Source organism: Copadichromis virginalis, linkage group LG20, assembly GCF_057382275.1.
Source record: "Copadichromis virginalis isolate Kocher_CV1m ecotype Utaka linkage group LG20, C_Virginalis_male_GT1.1, whole genome shotgun sequence".
Taxonomy (NCBI): Eukaryota; Metazoa; Chordata; class Actinopteri; order Cichliformes; family Cichlidae; genus Copadichromis; species Copadichromis virginalis.
The window spans coordinates 29,393,888-29,412,916 of NC_140637.1; the positions used below are offsets into that span (position 1 = coordinate 29,393,888).

Below are 19,029 nucleotides of genomic sequence, written 5' to 3' on the forward strand. Positions count from 1 at the left end.
TTCGATGTTTTTATCGTATGAGTAGTCTATTAAATTAAGTAATCTACGAGTGTTTGTTGAGGAGTGCCGACCTTTTATGAAACCAGTTTGGTCAGGATGAATTAAGAGGGGGGTCATTTTCTCTAATCTCTTTGAGAGAGCTTTGCAGATTATTTTAAGGTCTACATTTAAAAGAGAAATTGGACGATAGCTTGAGGGAAATAAAGGGTCTTTGCCTGGTTTTAGCAGGAGACTAATGTTGGCAGAATTCATATTTGGTGGTAGTCTGCCCTTTTCCTCGATTTCCTGCAACATGCTGTGGAATACTGGTGCCAAAATTGTCCAGAATTCTTTGTAGAATTCTGCAGGGAAGCCGTCTGGACCTGGAGCCTTATTATTGGGCATACTTATCAGGGCTTCCTGGAGTTCACTTGGCGTCAGTGGCGAATCCAATTCCATTGCTTGACTGTCTAGTAATTTTGGAAGAGTTACGTTGTCAAGAAACAGATCAATTTCATTTTTAGATGGGTTTATTTGTGGTGAGTATAAAGTTTCATAGAAATCCCTAAAAATGTTGTTTATTCTTCCAGGATCATATATTGTGTTCCCCGATAAATCTTTAGCAGCACATATAGTTGTTTTTTCTTTCTTTATTTTTAGCTGGTTAGCTAGAAATCGACCTGATTTGTTACTGTGTTCAAAATTCTGCAAGCGAAGTCTTTGTATAAGGAATTGTGTTTTTTTATTAATAGTTTCATTTAATTCTAGTTTTGTTTTGCATATTTTGTTCAATGTTTCCTGATCTTGGTGGGACGCGTAGGCTTCTTCTAGTGATTTGATGTTTTTTTCTAATTCCTGAATATTTTTGTTTTCTTCTTTCTTTTTGTGTGATGAGAAAGAAATTATTTTACCTCTCATCACAGCTTTCCCTGCTTCCCATAGAACAGAAGCAGATATTCCGGGAGTGTCATTAAAGTCTAAATATGAAGTCCATTCCTTTTTAAAGTATTTAATAAAGTCTTCATCTTTAAGTAGTGATATATTAAATCTCCAGTTTTTACTTGGCGTAGTATTATTCTTGTGCATTAGTGTTAAAGATACAGGAGCATGATCGCTGACAGCTATAGGATGAATCTCAGTGTCTGAAATGTCACACAGCAGTGAGCTGCTGACCAAAAAATAATCCAGACGAGAGTAAGAGTGATGAACATGCGAGAAAAAAGTATATTCCTTACTGGTGGGGTGAAGAGAGCGCCATGCATCGCAAAGACCAAAGTCGTTCATATACTGTTTGATTATATTTGTGGACTGCCAATTACGCTGAGTTCCTGTTGTGTTGAGCCTATCCATTTCTTCATTTAGTCCAAGGTTGAGGTCACCGCCAAGAATGAGTGTGCAATCAAGGTGTTCAGAGAGTGCACTAAAAAAACCGTGGAAGAATGAGGGTTCATCAACATTTGGACCATATATACTAACAATACATAGTTTTTTGTTCAATATTGATAGTTTAATAATTAGAAATCTACCCTCTGGATCTATAACTGTATCGAGTACTGTAAAATTAACATTTTTATGTATTAAAATTGCTACTCCCCGTTGTCTAGAATTATAACCGGCTGCAAACACGTTAGGAAACTCAGGTGTTTTAAGTTCATTTAAACCTGTGACAGGTTTGTGAGTTTCTTGTAATAAAACAACATCTGCCTGTAGTTTTTTAAGCTGGTTAAATATTTTTAACCTCTTTCCTCTGGTGCCAGCTCCATTTACATTCCATGTGACAAACCTCAGCATGCCCTTAATTGTGCGTGTATGTTTAATGATGTATGCTGGGTGTTTCGTTTAGACAGGTGGAGAGAATATGGAAACATCCCTTGTTTGTAAATAGAAAGAGAAAAAGAAGTGTGGTGAGAGACTCCATAAGTCTGACTATGTGTGTGAATATTCACTAATATGAACAAGAGTGGCTTGCTTATGTGTCCTGCAAGTCTGTGCGTGCTGTGAGGCTGTTGTGAATGTGCTGCCGTTGAGCTGATGTGTTTGCGTGATCGTGTTGTGAAAATATGGAGAAATAGAGGGTGTTGTTTGTAGGTGAGTGGGGAAGTAGGTGACCACAGCAGTGAAAGACAAGAGAAAGAAAGAAACCACATGAACTGTGAGCGACAACAAAAAAAAGGAAACGAAACGGAAACATTCCAATTAAAGCAATGACGGAGGGTGACGGTGTTATATCTGCTATGACATCCTACTGATATTACTAGGTTAAACACATTTTAAAGGAGAAAGTGTGAATGAATAAGAAAAGAGTGTAGCGGGTTCTTATCTGGAGTGCAGTTAATATAACCACGGTGTGGTGCCGGGGTCGCGGTACAGCTGTCCGTCCACGTAGAGCCGGTCCACAGCGATGACAGCACGGGAGCCTTTCTGGATAAAGCTACGTCGAACTGGGAACAGGACCTTGCGTCGTTCCAGGATCTCTTTGGGGAACTGGTCGTTCACGCTGAAGTCCGTTCCTTTCAGCTCTCTGCCGCGACTCTTCACCTGTTCCTTCTGTTTGAATTGACTGAATTTGGCCACAATAGGCCGTGGTCTCCCGGTCCGCGACCGCGCGCCCCCTAAGCGATGTACTCTATCGAAGTCGATGTTCTTTACGGTGTCCTCCGGCAGCTTCAGGTGGATTTTAATGAAGCTTTTCACCGTTGCCTCTGCGTCCTCTCCGGCAGTTTCTGGAATACCAGAAAACACAAGATTATCTCTCATGCTACGGGCTTGTAGATCGATAACGGACTCTTTTATTTTTTTATTTTCAATGTTTAGCTGGGTCACGTTATCGGTGAGAGATTTAACCGACTCCCGTAGCGTGGCATTTTCAGCGGCAAGCGTTTCCACCTGCCGCTGGCTGAATTCCAGGGATTCTCTCAGAGATTTAAATTCCCGGTGTAAGATCTCCACCAGGGACAGCCTCGCATCGAAACTGGACAATCGCTTGTCGATTGACTCCAGGATTTCTGCGATGTCTTTGCCGGCAGGCGATGTTGTACCGGGGGAGTCTGCCTGGCGACTTCTCTTCGATGACGGCGTCTCGATTTTGGCCGGGGAAGATGCACTCTGGGCCTTATGCATTACTAAATCTTGAAAACAGCGGTCGATGTAATCTTGGAGAGCGTCTAAACTCTCCCCGTTGTCCTCCAGGGTGTTAGAGATGATAAAACAGATGTTGTTAGTTATATGACAATTGATTAGTATATTTGGTAATACTGAAGCTTGGAAAACCTTTGTTAAACTCTATGCTACCATTTGCTTTTTCTCCGCCAAAATCTCCGGCGTCTGACGTCACCTACAACATCACTTCCGTCACTTACCTCACTTCCGTCCGTCACTTACCTCCCCTTCCTGGTCAAATGGATGAAAAGTGGTCTTATTATTCACTAATTGAAAAAAGTCTTAGGCTCCAAATGTATGAGTGCACAGAATGATGTCATCATGAACAAGCGGGATGAAGAAAGCTAACGCTGTGGTCCAGGTTAGGACATTAAAGCAGATAATGATGGTGTGTGTGCCCCTTGGTGGGTGCCTTATGTGTATCTGCTCTTAAACTGGATTTTCACGGACGATCTGATTTCCTCGTGTCAGCATTGTTCCCACATCATCATAATTAATGTTGTTCCAGGTTCAACATTGCAAGTGACCAATCACCTTCTTGTGACGTCATTCCTTTGCGACTTCGAAATACCCGCCTTCGAGTATTTCGAAATACAAGTGAAGAAGCGAAAAACCGCCGCCTGTCCGCCGAATTTGAAGTCAATTTAGGATACTTTCCTTTAATAAACGGTAAGCATTATACATATGTTCCTCACTTGGCTTGCTGTTTGTTTGCTAGCGATAGGCTACTTGACGACAGCATTAGCTAACCAGTGTTCTCTAGACCAGCGTTCCCCAACTTTTTGGGTGTTTCGTGGCCCGGGGGTTGGGTCAGGCAAAATTGCAGTAGCTCCCCTGATCATTTTACAAACATAAGTGAAGAGAATCTGGACTAAAAGGCCTAGACTTATGGTTGTGTGCTGAATCTATGAATCAAACTATCACCTGGAAACATAATTAACTGGTCCATAGCTGTGAAACTGGACATGAGTTCTTGATTCTATGGAGATTAACAGTAATCCAGAAATTTACAAATTTGTCCCAGGGACATCGCGTAGATGTTGTCCCTGGGACATCGCGTAAATGTTGTCCCTGGGACATCGCGTAAATGTTGTCCCTGGGACATCGCGTAAATGTTGTCCCTGGGACATCGTGTAGATGTTGTCCCTGGGACATCATGTTAAAGTTGCCAGAGACATACCATATGAAAGTTTAGCTTCTTTTAGCCCCTGTTTGTTTTATATTATTTTATATATATATATTTTTTAATATTATATTTAATATTTACATTGTATTGCAAAAAACCCCACAACAAGTTAAAATGAATTAATGAATATTGACTAATTAAACCTTCGTTATTTTTCCACCAGAAATGGACGACATAATTAGAAGAAGTGTTCTGAATGACGAAAAAAAAAGAACTGGAAAAGACACACAACTTTGTGTGCATGTGTCACAATGCCAGGAGGACCCATTCAGTGTTGTGTTAGAAAAATTGAACTCATTAACCCTTCATGGACATTATAAATGTTTAAATGTTGCCTCAGGTAAAGACAGGAAAAGAGACTATTACAAATTCAACTGCATCAGAGCTGGGAAAAAAAGTCGAAACAGCTACAGAGCAGTGGGCTGTAAGGCCTATGTTTCATTTAAAGTACTCAAATGTTGGAAAGACCACACAGTCATCGTGCAGCGTACATATGATAAGCATGATGGGCATGATCCTTCGGACCCAAAAGACGCACATTTCAACAATATTTCCAGTGATTTGAGGAGGAAGATTGAGGAACTGCTTTCCCTTGGAACTAAGCCAGCCATCATACTAACCGAATGTCATAAATGGGCCAAAGAACATGGACACAGAGATCTTCACAACAGAGAGCATTTTGTCACACCACGTGACATTGACAGTGTTAGAACCTGCATGATGAGGAAGAAGCACTTTAACTGTGGAGACAGTCAAAGTGTACATACCTTACTTAATGGAAAACATCAAGAACATGTTCTCTTCTATCAACCATACACATCTGACCAAGAACTAATGATTGTTTTGCAGACACCTGTAATGAAATCAAACATGGAGAACTATGCAAAACAGTTAGTATTTGTTGACACCACGCACTGCGTTAACCAGTATTCATTTCCCTTATTCACACTTGTTGTAAGAGATGATCATGGGCATGGAGTCCCTGTGGCCTATGCTATTGTCAGCAACGAAAGTCAGAAAACCCTGGAAACTGTTCTTGGAATAGTTTGTGAGCATTTCCCAACTTCCCCGAGGTAAATAATACATTGACAGCTATTGATTTTGAAATAATTCCTTTTCAAAAAAGTTATAACATGCCAGAATCTAATGCTATAGCTGCAGCATGGGCTGCAAAAAACTTTCCTTTCCAGTTGTTAAAGTTATTCCTATAGGCTGTATGCAGTATTTTATATATCTACTTGTGAGTTGAAATGTTTAATTTGGCATTGAAGTGGTGCTTTGAGATAGCAAAAACATTTTCATACTGTTTAATCTCATTTAGTGTTTTCTTTTTTTCTGTAGAGCATTTATGGTTGACAAAGACTTTGCGGAAATAAATGCTTTGCAGAAGGTTTTTCCAGAGTCAGCTATCCTTCTATGCTGGTACCATGTCTTGCAGGTAAACCACATTGTTTTCTTTTCACGTTGTCTAAGATGCACCTGAAACACATTTTTACAACAGGGTCCTGTTGTCATGATTTGCCTCATTGTGATATTCACCTACTCAGGTTAATGAATATAAAGGGATAAAATGTTGAGTGACTATGTCCATCCATTTAAGACCACAGTGCACTCATCTTCTGGTGGCTGCTTCCCAAAGCTCTTTTTGACATTTAAAAATATGTTTGCCTGGTTGATTTCTGTAATGCACAGGTCCTCTTGTCCAGTGAGTGACAAAGTTATTTTTGGACGTCAGCTTTCTTTTATGCTTTTTGTACAGCTGCTCCTCTGTCTCTCTCTCCAGATTAACTTTTTTTCTCTTACATTCACAGGCTGTTAATCGATGGCTTTCAAAATCAGAGTCCGGGGTCCATGGGCTTTCTAACACCCAAAAGAGAAATGAAATCATTTCTTTCTTTTGTAAGCTGAAAGCTTGCACATCTGTAAGTGTAATTTGTCTATTTCACATTTTGATTTCTTGATTACACTAAGAGCATAATAACTTTCAGTTGCTAAAAAAAGTTACAGAGAGATACAAAATAGATTTTTGAAACAATTTCTAAAACTGGCTTCTTATCTTGCTTATCAAAACAAGTACTTAAGCTGTGCAGACCATCATTGTGTCACCCACTGTGCAGTAGAACTTGTGAGTGGGATTCTTTCACAGACAGATGCTGAAACCAAATATGCTTATAGGTTTAGTGTTCCTTCTTAGCCATTGTAAGGGAAGAAATAATTGCTTCTTAATACAAAAACACGACATATTATTAATAACTTAAAATTCTTAATGTTATTCAATAAAAGGAAAAGGGCTTCAATACATAATATTAAAGATTTCAATAGGTCTGTTAAATGGATTGAAATATATTCTGTTGCATCCAATTCTCTTAGGAGGACGACTTTAAAGCCACATCAGCAGAGTTCTGCCAGACATTTAAGCAATACCCTTTGGTGTGCCAGTATTTTCAGAAGCACTGGGAAGGCATTGGCCACATGTGTGACTACGGCCGTCGCTTCAGTCACGCTCGTTCTGAAACAAACAATGTGATTGAAAGGTATGATTTATTATTTTGACCTCATTCAATTGTATTGCTGAAAAAAAGATATTATGCTTTAATCCAAGAGGCTAAACTGAGTAGGTTCGTCATGTCATTGCCAGAACAGGTTTTAGGCAAATCCTTTAAATTCTAGCAGCGTTTTTTATGTTATCACAACAAAAAACAGAGTAGGTGGATTTGCCTAAATCAGCTAAACCGGCACAGAGCATTCCTTTATAAAAGACGTGTGCAATAGGTATTCCAATTTTTAAAAAAATAATACAGTCTTGATTAAAACTTTAAATTCCTTCAATTACAGTTACTAATCATTTCAAATAACTGTTTTTCAGATTTTTCCACCGCCTGAAATACCAGTTTTTATCTGGCTACAAGAATAGGCGTCTGGATGATCTGATTGAAGTGCTCCTAGGGAAGGCCGACGACTACTTCTCAGTCATAAAAACCCTGCAAGATGTGGGCCGCATGAAAAACAGGTTTGCTGACCCCTTGTCTCAAGTTTCAGAGACTGCTTCAAGACTGATGGAAAGTGGTTGGGCTCTTAAAATTACAGTCAAGAACAGCCATGGAGTTAATGCATATCAAGTCCCATCTGAGTCAAGAGAAGACATGGTGTATGACGTCTGCCCTGTTGAGTCCTACTGCAACTGTACATATGGCTTACGAGGACTTCTTTGCAAGCATCTAGTGTTACTTGCAAAATTAGCAGAGGCTGACAATGACATCTATCCAAACATGGAAACAGACATTTCTACCTTGGCAAGAATTGCAGTGAAAGAAAGGCATTACTTTGTACACTGTGAGGACTTGAAAGTGATAAAAATGCCAAGTTTGTTTGGAAATCTGTGTTTTTTTGCATCGGCTGAAACACTTCAGTGCACTTGTTGTACGTTCTCTCACTATAACACATGTGCTTGCCTGAAGGTGGCTTGTAGCCATTTTAAAAAAATGAAAAACTCTCTGAAAAGTCCTCTATCAACTTTGAATGACACTCCTGTAGTTGAAAGCACAGACAAAAAATGCACAGAAGATGCAGTTGGAAAACTAAATGCTGTTTTAGACACAGTTAAACAGTGGGCATTCATTCCAGAGGGTATTACTCCAATGATAGATGAACTGCATACAAATGTCTTAAAAACAAAACAAGTAGGCAAAAGTATATGCCAGTACGAAATAAAGACGACAGAGAATGCACGCAAAATTAGGCCATTGTATTCTAGCAAGAAACGTTCGGCCAGCATCGACATTCCAACAGTCTGTGAAAATGAATGTGAACAGTCGATAACCACTGAAAGAGAGACATCCTCTGGAGAAAATGAAAACCTTTTGGAATACAAAACAAAAAAGAGAAGAGTTAAAGCTAAGTATATGCATAAGTAGACTTTTGTGTGACATTTCAAAGGGACTGCATCCATTACTTCTGTTTATTGAAACCTAAAGCTGAATAGCTGTCTTAACTTTCTGCCAAGGAACAGTTGAAAAGAAATTGTTTGGTCTCTCAAGCAGTTGTTATTTATGTGTGTTATTCATTACTTTGGCTTGGTTGCTGTTTTTGATACAAATTCATCTGTGCCCATTGTAATATTTTCATATGTTACTATTTTTATATTGCTATGCATTATAAATAAAGGATTACTTATTACTATTAAAGGTCTGCATTTGTAATTGTTGGTATTATTTATAAAATATGCGCTCTTAAGTTTTTTGCTCCATAAAACGATACCTGTCACTTTTTGGACATAGAGTATCAGCTGTTGAGAATCCTGGCTCATACAAAATAGAAGTAAAAGGTTTCAACATCCAGCCTTTTTATGATTAAATACAAAGTGTAATAACAGAGTTATTGGGGTGTGATTTTGTTAATAGTTAGTCTTAAGTATAAGTTTAATAGTAATGAGTAAGAAAATATAGCCAGAATAATGGAATGAGACTAACACCTGACCTCACACTGAGATTTGGTATGAAGTGGCATGTTTGTGCTAATGCTGACATTGGGGCTCAGAGTTCCTCTGTGTGTATATATTTGTGAACGTTAACTTGGCTAATGTCCAAGGGTTTGACTGCTTTCCTGTTGGATTGTATCACAAAGAACAGGGATAAGAGCACCAGTGGCCGTGCACACCCTCATCTCTCTCCTTCACCCGATCATTAGTGTTGGAAACCGGCATTAGCTCAGAGTAGATTAGACTTCAGTATATGCAAGTGATTTGATTTTATGATTATTTGATTCAGTTTTTTCTGTGTTCAAGCTCAATTACTTTAATAAAATATGTTGAATTCAAACAAATAAATAAACAAATAAACTGTGGACATTACCCTTTTAAACCTTTCTGAAACAAGACAGGTAAAAACCAGTGTATAAAAGTTTACATAGGTATAAATAGCTCTAACACTTTACTCCAGCCTGGCGTCCACACATGTGGACATCACATTTTGGGTTATTTAGACCAAAATACTAAATCTTGATCAACAAGTGCCTGATATACAGTTATGAGGACATTATACTGCAACTGTTCTATCGAAATTTCAAATTAATGTCCTCATATGTGGCTCTCATTTTTCTCAGAAACAAAAATTAGGTAAAAAAAACAAAACCTGGTAATTCTTTCTTTTTACATTCATCGGGTTCCAATCGGCCCAAATATCAAAGAGAAATTAAAAATGCATGCCATGGAAGATTTCGGGTCTTAGGGGGTTAAAATGACCAGACCCCTCCGGCCTGTTTTCCAGGCCACTAAATTAAACCCAGTCAATTACCAATTGAACAGAATAAAAACCTACGAGGTCCACTAATAGTCCAAAAGTCCAAATCTTTAATAGAAAAGACAGGCAGAACTCAAACAAACAATAATCCAAACGAGGAGCATATATAAACACTGGAAAGTAAATAATTATAAGTTATTAAATCAGACTAATTAAATACAGTAAAACTAATAAGGGAAGACGAACACACGGGAAATAAAAATAACAGTGTAAACATACCAAAACTCAAAATAAAACAGGAAAGCTACTACAAACCGAGTGTGACACAATTACATTCATATTGAAACATATGTGATAATTTTCTTTCTTTGTAGCATTTTTAAGATATGTGTTAGAACAGTCATTATGCTGTTTGGATTAGGAACCAATCATTTTTGCCAAATAGTTAACACAAACTTAGAACAACAATGAACAATTTTCAAGATTCTGATTTACAGAACAAACAAAAGTCACAAAAGGTTTCATTATTTAAGAGACAAGATCAAGTTTTTCACACAGGAATGAAATGACAGAATCCAGTGCAGCGGGGCCAAAGGTGTGTGTCAGCAAACTGAAGGTTGAGGAATCAGTCAGCTCATGTTTAAGATTGTGTTGGATTTTGAGAAGAGTCTGTCTGTTATTAGAAAGTAAGATTAACAATGTTACACCAATAACCCAAATACGGGGAAATGACAAATAATACCAAAAAAGATACAACTTTCATATTGTTTTACTAACTTACTTTGTCATATCAGCACTTGAATGGTCGATGCCTTTACAGACCATGTCTGTTGTGACATCGCAGGCCAATCTTCCGGCAAACCCGAGGGCTAGCTCCCCAGCCTCCTCTTCACTCAGAACACTAAACACTGTTACTTTAGTTTTGGCCTTCTTAGGCCTGTCAAGAATCATTGCGGGCAGTTTGGCTTTACGGCCCTAAAAAAGAAAAAGTGCAAACACCAAAAGAGCAGAGAGAGACACACACACGCGCACAAAGTTAAATGCTTTTGTTTACATGGTGTAATTGTGTATATGTTGCAGCAAATGCACAATTTCCAGCCACATTGTCACTTCATTGATACGAGTAACCCGGATTTATTTCAGGTGACATCAAAATCACGAAATGTATATCTACCCCAATCAAACCTCTGAAAACATGAACTGACATGTTCTCTGCGTTGATTCTGCGCTTGATCTCGTCTTCTGTTATTGTGTAGGTTTTCTTTTTTGAGCTTGGTACAGATAAGCGACCATGCACTCTGTAAACTGTACTAGTTCCTTCTGAATCAGTTTGGAATTCTGTATCTGCATCGATCCTGTCAACATCATCAGCAGCAGCATTATCTGTACTCAGACTTGTGCCGTATACTTCTGTTTCTTTTTCTTTGTCTTCAGTCTGTGTACCTTCATCTCTGACTGTCAGTCTTCCTATCTCACTGTTACTTGTCGATTTGCTGCAGATGTTCTCTCCCTTAGGAACTTTTCCTTTGTCATTTGCTGCCTGATGCTTTCCCTGATGACATTCTTCACTGGCTACTTCTATTGCTCCTCCTGTATAGCCACCCACTATGCTGCACAACTCCTTTCCCTCTGCTGTGCTGCACTGTGCTGTTACATAAAGAAGAATGATATAAACAGCACTATATCAATTTAATTGTGAAGAGAAATCCCCACAATACGACACAGTTATGTCTAAAATAGTTTTGTGTAAAAACTGGATCTTGAAACGTCCACTTTAATTACACAGTCCTGGTGTGCAAAGGCAAAATTACGAAAAAAAAATTCACTTTAAACATTTTTGGACATTGTTTAGTTATATTGTGACTTACTCTCACAGAAGATACAGATGCCACAAACAGACTTTGAACAACGCATGTGCTTGTATGCACCACATTTCTGGCACTGCACCTGTGAATTAAAAAAAAAAAAAGAAGAAGAAATAAACAAACAAAAAACAAATGAACAAAGTCCATTAAATAAACAATCTATATGGCTAAGGACATGTCATAGTGTACCCGGTCTTTGGCTGCAATCACACACCAGCACTGACTGCACTTCCTAGTTCGATCTGCAAAATATAATTTGTTTAAGTACAAGTTACATTTTCCAATGTTAGAGAAAAAGAAGGCAGCTAATTTTATCTTTACCTATTGAGGAAAATAAGTAGTGGCAAAGTCGGGACCTGAGCTTTGTGATTTCAGTGTTGTACTCCTCCACTTGTGTTTTACCGTCAATGAGAGATTGGGCAAACTAATAATTGACGAAGAAAAAAAAAAAAAAAAAAAAAGAACAAAAAGAATTAGATTAACAAAGAAATGTTTGTTTGTTTGGTTTACATTAATTAATTTCTATAGTGTGTACAAAACAAATCAAGACCACAGACTCAACACGCACCACTAAATTTTTGGTGTTCTTTATCAGTTGGCCAAGACAGAAATGTTTTAATCTGTGTGCATTGCTTTTGAACAAGTCTTTACACAGAAAAGGTTTCAGAAAGGTATTTTTCAGGTTCTTCTGACAAGGCTTCAATTTTGGAAAATGCTGTTTGTTTATAGTGGCAACTTATAAACCCTTTGTGATAAGAACATAGTTACCACAGTCCAAGTCATACCTTCAAAAAGTATGCACTTTGTGCTCTTGTGGACCCATCCAAAATTGTTCCAGTGATTTGGCTTGGTATTGGATAAATGTGAGGGAAATTCTATAAAAATAACATAAATACACCTATGTTTTCAAATACATTACAAAAAACGTAAACATGCTATGTCATTATGATCAAACAAGCTTTTCAACATACCTCACACTGCAAATAGATTAGGCCATCTATTACCTTATAAAACAAATAAATAAATACATATAAATAAAAACAGAACTAAGGAATACGATTCATTAAGTAAATTGTACAATAAAGTGTATTTAAAGCAGAATTTAACATTAGTTTTATGACAACATAAAAGGATTTTTATGTCAAGAGGTACCTCATCTGAAATGTTAGTCTGGTCAAACAGGGATTTCAAACTTGAAATACCAATAGAGTTTGGTCCAGCTACTCCCACAAGGTAATCTGTGAGAAAGCATATGCTGTAGTCAACAGATATCATTTTCTTTTTGCATGCTGCAACCATCATCCATTTCAGTCTTCTAGGAGCTTTGTCTGGTTGTAGTTCTTTTTTCTCCTCCTCTCCCCTCATCTATTAATTAAATTGTTTTCTGACCTTCCTAACTGTTTCCGACCTGTCTTCCCAATGTGATGTTTAAGCAATATATGTATGGTCAGAAGGGGGTGAAATTTTCATTGCAGTTGTACGTGTAACATTGCATGTGATAATAAAAGGCTTGATTGGTTGATTATTCAACATGAGTTGACATTTACCTGACATTGTGAAGGAGTCACAGTTTCTGTAAGGGTGTAAGAACATAACATGTGGATTTGTTACACTTCTTTTTCACAAGTTAATAACAATCAATAATTTTCATTCCATTATTTACAAGCTATCACACGATGTCCCAGGGACAACATCTACACGATGTCCCAGGGACAACATCTACACGATGTCCCAGGGACAACATCTACGCGATATCCCAGGGACAACATTTACGCGATATCCCAGGGACAACATTTACGCGATGTCCCAGGGACAACATTTACGCGATGTCCCAGGGACAATATTTACACGATGTCCCAGGGACAACATCTACACGATGTCCCAGGGACAACAATTACACGATGTCCCAGGGACAACAATTACACGATGTCCCAGGGACAACATTTACACGATGTCCCAGGGACAACATTTACACGATGTCCCAGGGACAACATCTACACGATGTCCCAGGGCAACTTCTACATGATGTCCCTGGGACAACATTTACGCGATGTCCCTGGGACAACATTTACGCGATGTCCCTGGGACAACATTTACGCGATGTCCCTGGGACAACATTTACGCGATGTACCAGGACAAATTTGTAAATTTCTGGATTACTGTTAATCTCCATAGAATCAAGAACTCATGTCCAGTTTCACAGCTATGGACCAGTTAATTATGTTTCCAGGTGATAGTTTGATTCATAGATTCAGCACACAACCATAAGTCTAGGCCTTTTAGTCCAGATTCTCTTCACTTATGTTTGTAAAATGATCAGGGAAGCTACTGCAATTTTGCCTGACCCAACCCCCGGGCCACGAAACACCCAAAAAGTTGGGGAACACTGGTTAGCTAATGCTGTCGTCAAGTAGCCTATCGCTAGCAAACAAACCGCAAGCCAAGTGAGGAACATATGTATAATGCTTACCGTTTATTAAAGGAAAGTATCCTAAATTGACTTCAAATTCGGCGGACAGGCGAATTGACTTCAAATTCGGCGGACAGGCGGCGGTTTTTCGCTTCTTCACTTGTATTTCGAAATACTCGAAGGCGGGTATTTCGAAGTCGCAAAGGAATGACGTCACAAGAAGGTGATTGGTCACTTGCAATGTTGAACCTGGAACAACATTAATTATGATGATGTGGGAACAATGCTGACACGAGGAAATCAGATCGTCCGATTTTCACACATACACTGTACACTGTCACCAAATGCGGTTAGTGAGAAACTGATAGCTGCTTTTGGTTTATTTTACTCCACTACAAATAAAGAAAGGTGCACTTTTGGTTTTGGATTTTAACTTGCTGTTTTTATTTTTATTTTTTCATTGATCATTTTACTCCTTCACTTCTGAGCGGCAGACAAAAGCAAATTCTTACTGTATCAGATAAATGAATGAAAGTGTACCAGCTGAAAAATGTCTATGTCAAAATGACTTGACTGTTTCATTTCCAATGTTGAAAGATGCTCTTCTTGCCCTTGGTGTTTCTTAATTAAAAACAAAATTCATGTGCTATTTGTACGTTGTGAGACTTGTTTTTTGCTGTAATTCACATTACTGTTCAGAAATAATCCATTGTATCGTACAGATATACCTTTAACATGATCTCTGAGAGGTTGATTTAAACACCTTATTAAAAATTCCAGATCCATCCAAGTCCATCCAATTCCATGATAACCTGTCCCATTGGTTCAGTTCTGAACCAAATAGATAACTAGACAATAGTCTAGTTATCTATTTGTTAAGTGACAGTGTAAAAAAGTAAATAATAATAGGATGTGTTCCTCCAGTAATAGACTGATAACTTCTGGAGGGCGTACCCTACCCATTATGTGGTTGGATACTCTCCAGCCCCTAGTTATGGCACTAATTATGCCTAAACATTCAATAACATATTCAATAACATGAATTACAGTGATAATACAGGAGAATATCCTAAATACATTTAAGCAGACACCAGTTGCTGATTAAGACATAACATTTCTCTTCCTTAAAGACCTTTCACAGTTAAAGTAATCATGAAGTTGCAGTTTCTTAAAAAGAAGGCTATCAAATTTATGAAATGTCCCAAATTATTGGTGGGCTGTGTGTCTTTGTTTCACCAGTGAGTCTAGAACTAATCCACAATAGAAGACAAAGGCTGTCAAAAATGCAGGTAGCATTTAGCACAAATTTCAAGAGTGGGAATAGACTACTGCTACTGCAACACTTGAATCATTGTTTCTTCTTACATGACTGCTTCTCTGTGTGGGCTTTTCTGTGTGCTGTGTCACAGTCTTGGAGACGGTTAGCAGGGAAACTGAGCAGCACCAGAATGGCCTCTTGAACGTGAGTGTAACAAAGACTGTGGGTGAGGCCCTTTCAAATGCATCACAAAACAGTTTAGTATCACAAATTACAAACAAGTTCAACAAATTGTTAGTTTAATGTTATTAATAAGCTGAACTTCATTTCAGGTCATAGCTCATAAATTAATTCTCATGCTGAGAAACGCTAGTTGGCTTAACTACCCCAGGTTTCAAACCTGCTGGTAGGATGTTTGACCAAAACTGATGGTAAAATGGAATTGAGCATAATAAGAATGTCTTTAAACTGTGGGAGGAAAGCATAACTGATAAATGATATAGGGACAGGAAAAATGAAAACTCCTAACACAGAAATGCTGGAAATAAAATTAAAATATTCCTTTACTTTTTGCAAGAATCTGCAGACAAATGAAACTACAAATCACATCACATGCTTCTTCAGCCTGCACAGTCTTTTTTGATGAGGTTGTCACCAAACATGGGCTGTCAGATCACCTACTGACCTGAGATGGCAGGACTTGAGGAGCGTGTACGTCAGTCCAGAAGTTCAGACTATACCAAACATTGATTGTCCTTTAGCCAACTATTGTCAAAATCCTTCTCTTAAGTAACTTAAAATAAAATAGTTATTAAAATGTCTCGAGTGGGAGGGTGAATAGACATATCTTAAACTGGTTGTGCAGTGATTAAGATTATGTGTTCGAGTTTTCTGAGAGCTATGGTTTCCTTAGAAGAGAAAACTGGAGTGCTCACACATACACACGGAGAGAATTTGTGTTGCAAAGCAGTGAGGTTGAAGCAACAACAGTGTGTACTTGTCAACTATAAATGCATCTTTAAAACAAATAAAAAAAAAAACAAGTACAGGTGGATATTTGGGTTTATATTCAACAACAACGCAAGAAAATCAGGATAATTTCTAGAAAGAAAACTGAAGTGAAATTATTGAAAAACAAACACACACATACACACATACATTATAGAAGGCTTAGTAGAGTAAGCTATTTGATCTGTGAGTAATAAAATGTTCTAAATAATTCCAGTCTATAGTCTTTTCTGTAGTTATGATACCACCTGTGGGTTTCTGTTGTGTAAATGCAGAGTAAAGGAACTTCTGAGGATTAGAAAATGGGGTTAATAGCTCCAGTTGTTTGTTTTTACTTTCGTATTAAGTGATATACGTGTTTTGTTTTGTTTTTAATTAAAAATGTGTCAGAGAGTGGCTATTTGTCCAGGGTGTAACAAATGCATGATGGGACAGCTGTCTGCTCCCAGTGGCCCAAAATGTGAAGCGTGTACATGGATAATGGGTGGATAGATATCTTCTGTGTTTGCTGCGATGGAACTGCTAATATATCTGTTTCTAGTCTTTTTATTTGTTCTGCATTTAATTCCACTTCACTAAAAGCAACAAAGCGTAACAGCATGTACATATGGTACAAACAAACAAACACTAAAAACATCATCAGCATCAAAACTCCATCCAATATCTTAACTTATTACACTCTTATGAACATGTTTGTGGTGCCCTTAACTTAAACTGTGTTCTTGCTTAAATGTAGTTTTATTTGTATAAACTCAGAGAAAGAACACAGCTGATGAACAGTAATAAACTATGAGATGAGGGTGATGAAAGCAATTCAACCAGTGAAATGGAAACAACTACACAACTAGTAAAAATCTGGAAGAATCTTGTTCATGTTTCACTTATCATGGTTTTTTTAGCTTAGCTTTAGCTTCATAATCTCATATCTGTCAAGAAAACCAGTGAAGAAAATTTGAATAAGACTGTAATATACACGCGTCCCTCTATGATGTAAAAATCTGTTTGAGTCATATCCCAAAAGCTGTTTATTTTTGCAAGACATAGTGATTTGATATGGACAATCTTCCTGCTTGTAGATGTTATATCACAGTCACATCTGCTCCCAGCCTGTGGCCATTTAGGCCACAGGAGTCATGTCTGTGGTATCTCTGAACACATGAAGGCTGACATTTTTCAAATGTGAGTTGTGAGACAAACAACATCAATGCCAGATGTTTATAGATCAAACTGTCTAAAGTGTTTCTGCAGTGACATGAAAGCATAAAACAGATTATTCAGTGAATATGAAGCAAAGGGAGTAACAAGCAAACTGTAGACTCTCAATATGTATATTATTAGTTCCAATAATAAACTCAAAAAAATAAGGAATACAATTCAGATCAGACCTATTTTAATAATTTTGCCTCCTTTCACTACCACAATGAACTGACTGTGACTGAAGAGCAGACTTTGAGCTTTAATTGAAGGGCTTTTACAAGTATGGCATTAACTGTTGAGGAATTAAAGCCCCTTTTTTTATACATTTGCAGAGGATCAAAAGTCATTGGACAGTTGACTGACAAGCAGTTTTATGGCCAGGTGCAAATGAAGGAGGCTGAAAAACCTAAATAAACCCATCAGAGTGACAGAAAAAAAGTTTAGGCATGGACAAATAATCTAGCTCATTCTTAAAAGGAAGGAACACACAGAATTTGCTGAAGTTTTTCCTGAAATAATAAAAATCTATTCACAATGTCAAGTCAAGAACATTCTTGAGGAGGTTGGACTCAACAATCAAGCTGTAATATTATTTCACCATGTTTGACAGATAATGTGTCAGTTACTTTAAGTTATTCTTTGTCTTCATCTGTCCAAAACTTTTTTGCATTTTTGTATAAGTTGTTTTCTTAAAAACAACAAAATCCATGTAGTTGAGTGTAAAAAGTGGTTTGCACCTTACTGTGAATGAATTGTATTTACATGCATACTGACATCTCTTGAATGAAGAGTTTTACCATGATGAGCATATCTCCTCAAGAATGTGACTTGGCTAGATGTTGTGATTAGGTTATATTAATTATGGAAAACAAATCTGAAAACAAGGCATTTCTTCTTATTAAGAATGAACTAGGTTTCTGATTTGACCGCTCCTATTTTTTCTATAATTTTGTTTATTTTGCTTTTTTTAACCCCTCTTATGCCTGACCATGAAAGTGCTCGCCAGTCAATTGTCCAACTACTCTGGAGCCTCTAATTAAAATTAAAAAAAAAAAAAAGCTGTAAGACCTGAACAGTTCAAATCAAATCACTTTTATTGTCACATTACTGGTACAGTACATGTGAGTGAAATTGTTGTGTGCAAGCTTCACAAGCAACATACAACTAACCTAAAAAACAATACAAAATATAAGAATAAGAAATTTGAGAAATATAGGAATAAGTATATGAGCAGAACAATACAGAAATACAGAAGTCAGCAGATGAATATTGTGCAAAATGGCATTTATGCACAATATGGAGTGCATAAGTGCCGAAGTTTTGATAAGTACAGTGAAGTGTCTATGAAGAGTTAGTGTTAATGCACTTAATGCAATATTACTGTAACAGCCCTTGCATTAAAGCTCAAACTTTGGTACTTCAACCACATCTTAACGGTTCTATTTATTAAAATCCACTGGTGAACAGAGGCAAAATGATTAAAAAAAGAATAGACTATTGTCCAAAAACTTATTCTTTTTACAATAAATCTAATAACAATATGGTAAATCACTCCTTCTTCCAGTGGAAGCTTATATTATAAAATTGAATATTTTATAATATATCTATACAAAATGAAAATTTACAACTTGTACGTCACTGCCTTTGGTATATTTTCACTGAGTGATCTGTCTCATGTTTTCATGTCACTGCAGACACACTATGGAAAGTTTGATCTATAAACAGTTGGT

The 19,029-nt window shown here is 37.5% G+C and overlaps 2 protein-coding genes across 3 annotated transcripts; one reads left to right on the forward strand and one right to left on the reverse strand.

The window, feature by feature from the left end:
* Nucleotides 1-3,704: 3,704 nt before the first annotated feature.
* On the forward strand, nt 3,705-8,512 carry LOC146685085 (uncharacterized). The gene is made up of 6 exons (XM_085442799.1): nt 3,705-3,807; nt 4,488-5,397; nt 5,666-5,762; nt 6,136-6,246; nt 6,695-6,858; nt 7,191-8,512. Exons 2-6 carry the CDS (start codon nt 4,490-4,492, stop codon nt 8,236-8,238), a joined length of 2,328 nt encoding a protein of 775 aa, XP_085298925.1. The 5' UTR covers nt 3,705-3,807; nt 4,488-4,489; the 3' UTR covers nt 8,239-8,512.
* Nucleotides 8,513-9,648: 1,136 nt separating this feature from the next.
* LOC146685086 (uncharacterized) lies at nt 9,649-14,143 on the reverse strand. Of its 2 annotated transcripts, XM_085442801.1 has the most exons (10): nt 13,897-14,143; nt 12,974-12,999; nt 12,579-12,664; nt 12,398-12,430; nt 12,212-12,301; nt 11,748-11,850; nt 11,616-11,668; nt 11,430-11,508; nt 10,343-11,208; nt 9,649-10,234 (listed from the first exon to the last, which is right to left on the reverse strand). In XM_085442801.1, exons 2-9 carry the CDS (start codon nt 12,978-12,980, stop codon nt 10,673-10,675), a joined length of 987 nt encoding a protein of 328 aa, XP_085298927.1. In that variant the 5' UTR covers nt 12,981-12,999; nt 13,897-14,143; the 3' UTR covers nt 9,649-10,234; nt 10,343-10,672. The 2 variants fall into 2 exon arrangements, with proteins under 2 accessions (XP_085298927.1, XP_085298926.1); XM_085442800.1 differs by having other exon boundaries at nt 12,579-12,999.
* Nucleotides 14,144-19,029: the final 4,886 nt, after the last annotated feature.

Bases quoted from the DNA above. Each gene is read 5' to 3' on its own strand.
- LOC146685085 (XM_085442799.1), top strand. From the start codon at position 4,490: ATGGACGACATAATTAGAAGAAGTGTTCTGAATGACGAAAAAAAAAGA. The intron at 5,398-5,665 runs GTAAATAATACA...TTTTTTCTGTAG, and splicing joins CATTTCCCAACTTCCCCGAG to AGCATTTATGGTTGACAAAG. The intron at 6,859-7,190 runs GTATGATTTATT...ACTGTTTTTCAG, and splicing joins ACAAACAATGTGATTGAAAG to ATTTTTCCACCGCCTGAAAT.
- LOC146685086 (XM_085442800.1), bottom strand. From the start codon at position 12,791: ATGAGGGGAGAGGAGGAGAAAAAAGAACTACAACCAGACAAAGCTCCT. The intron at 11,851-12,211 runs GTATGACTTGGA...GTCAATTATTAG, and splicing joins AAAGTGCATACTTTTTGAAG to TTTGCCCAATCTCTCATTGA. The intron at 11,669-11,747 runs GTAAAGATAAAA...TATATTTTGCAG, and splicing joins CTACTTATTTTCCTCAATAG to ATCGAACTAGGAAGTGCAGT.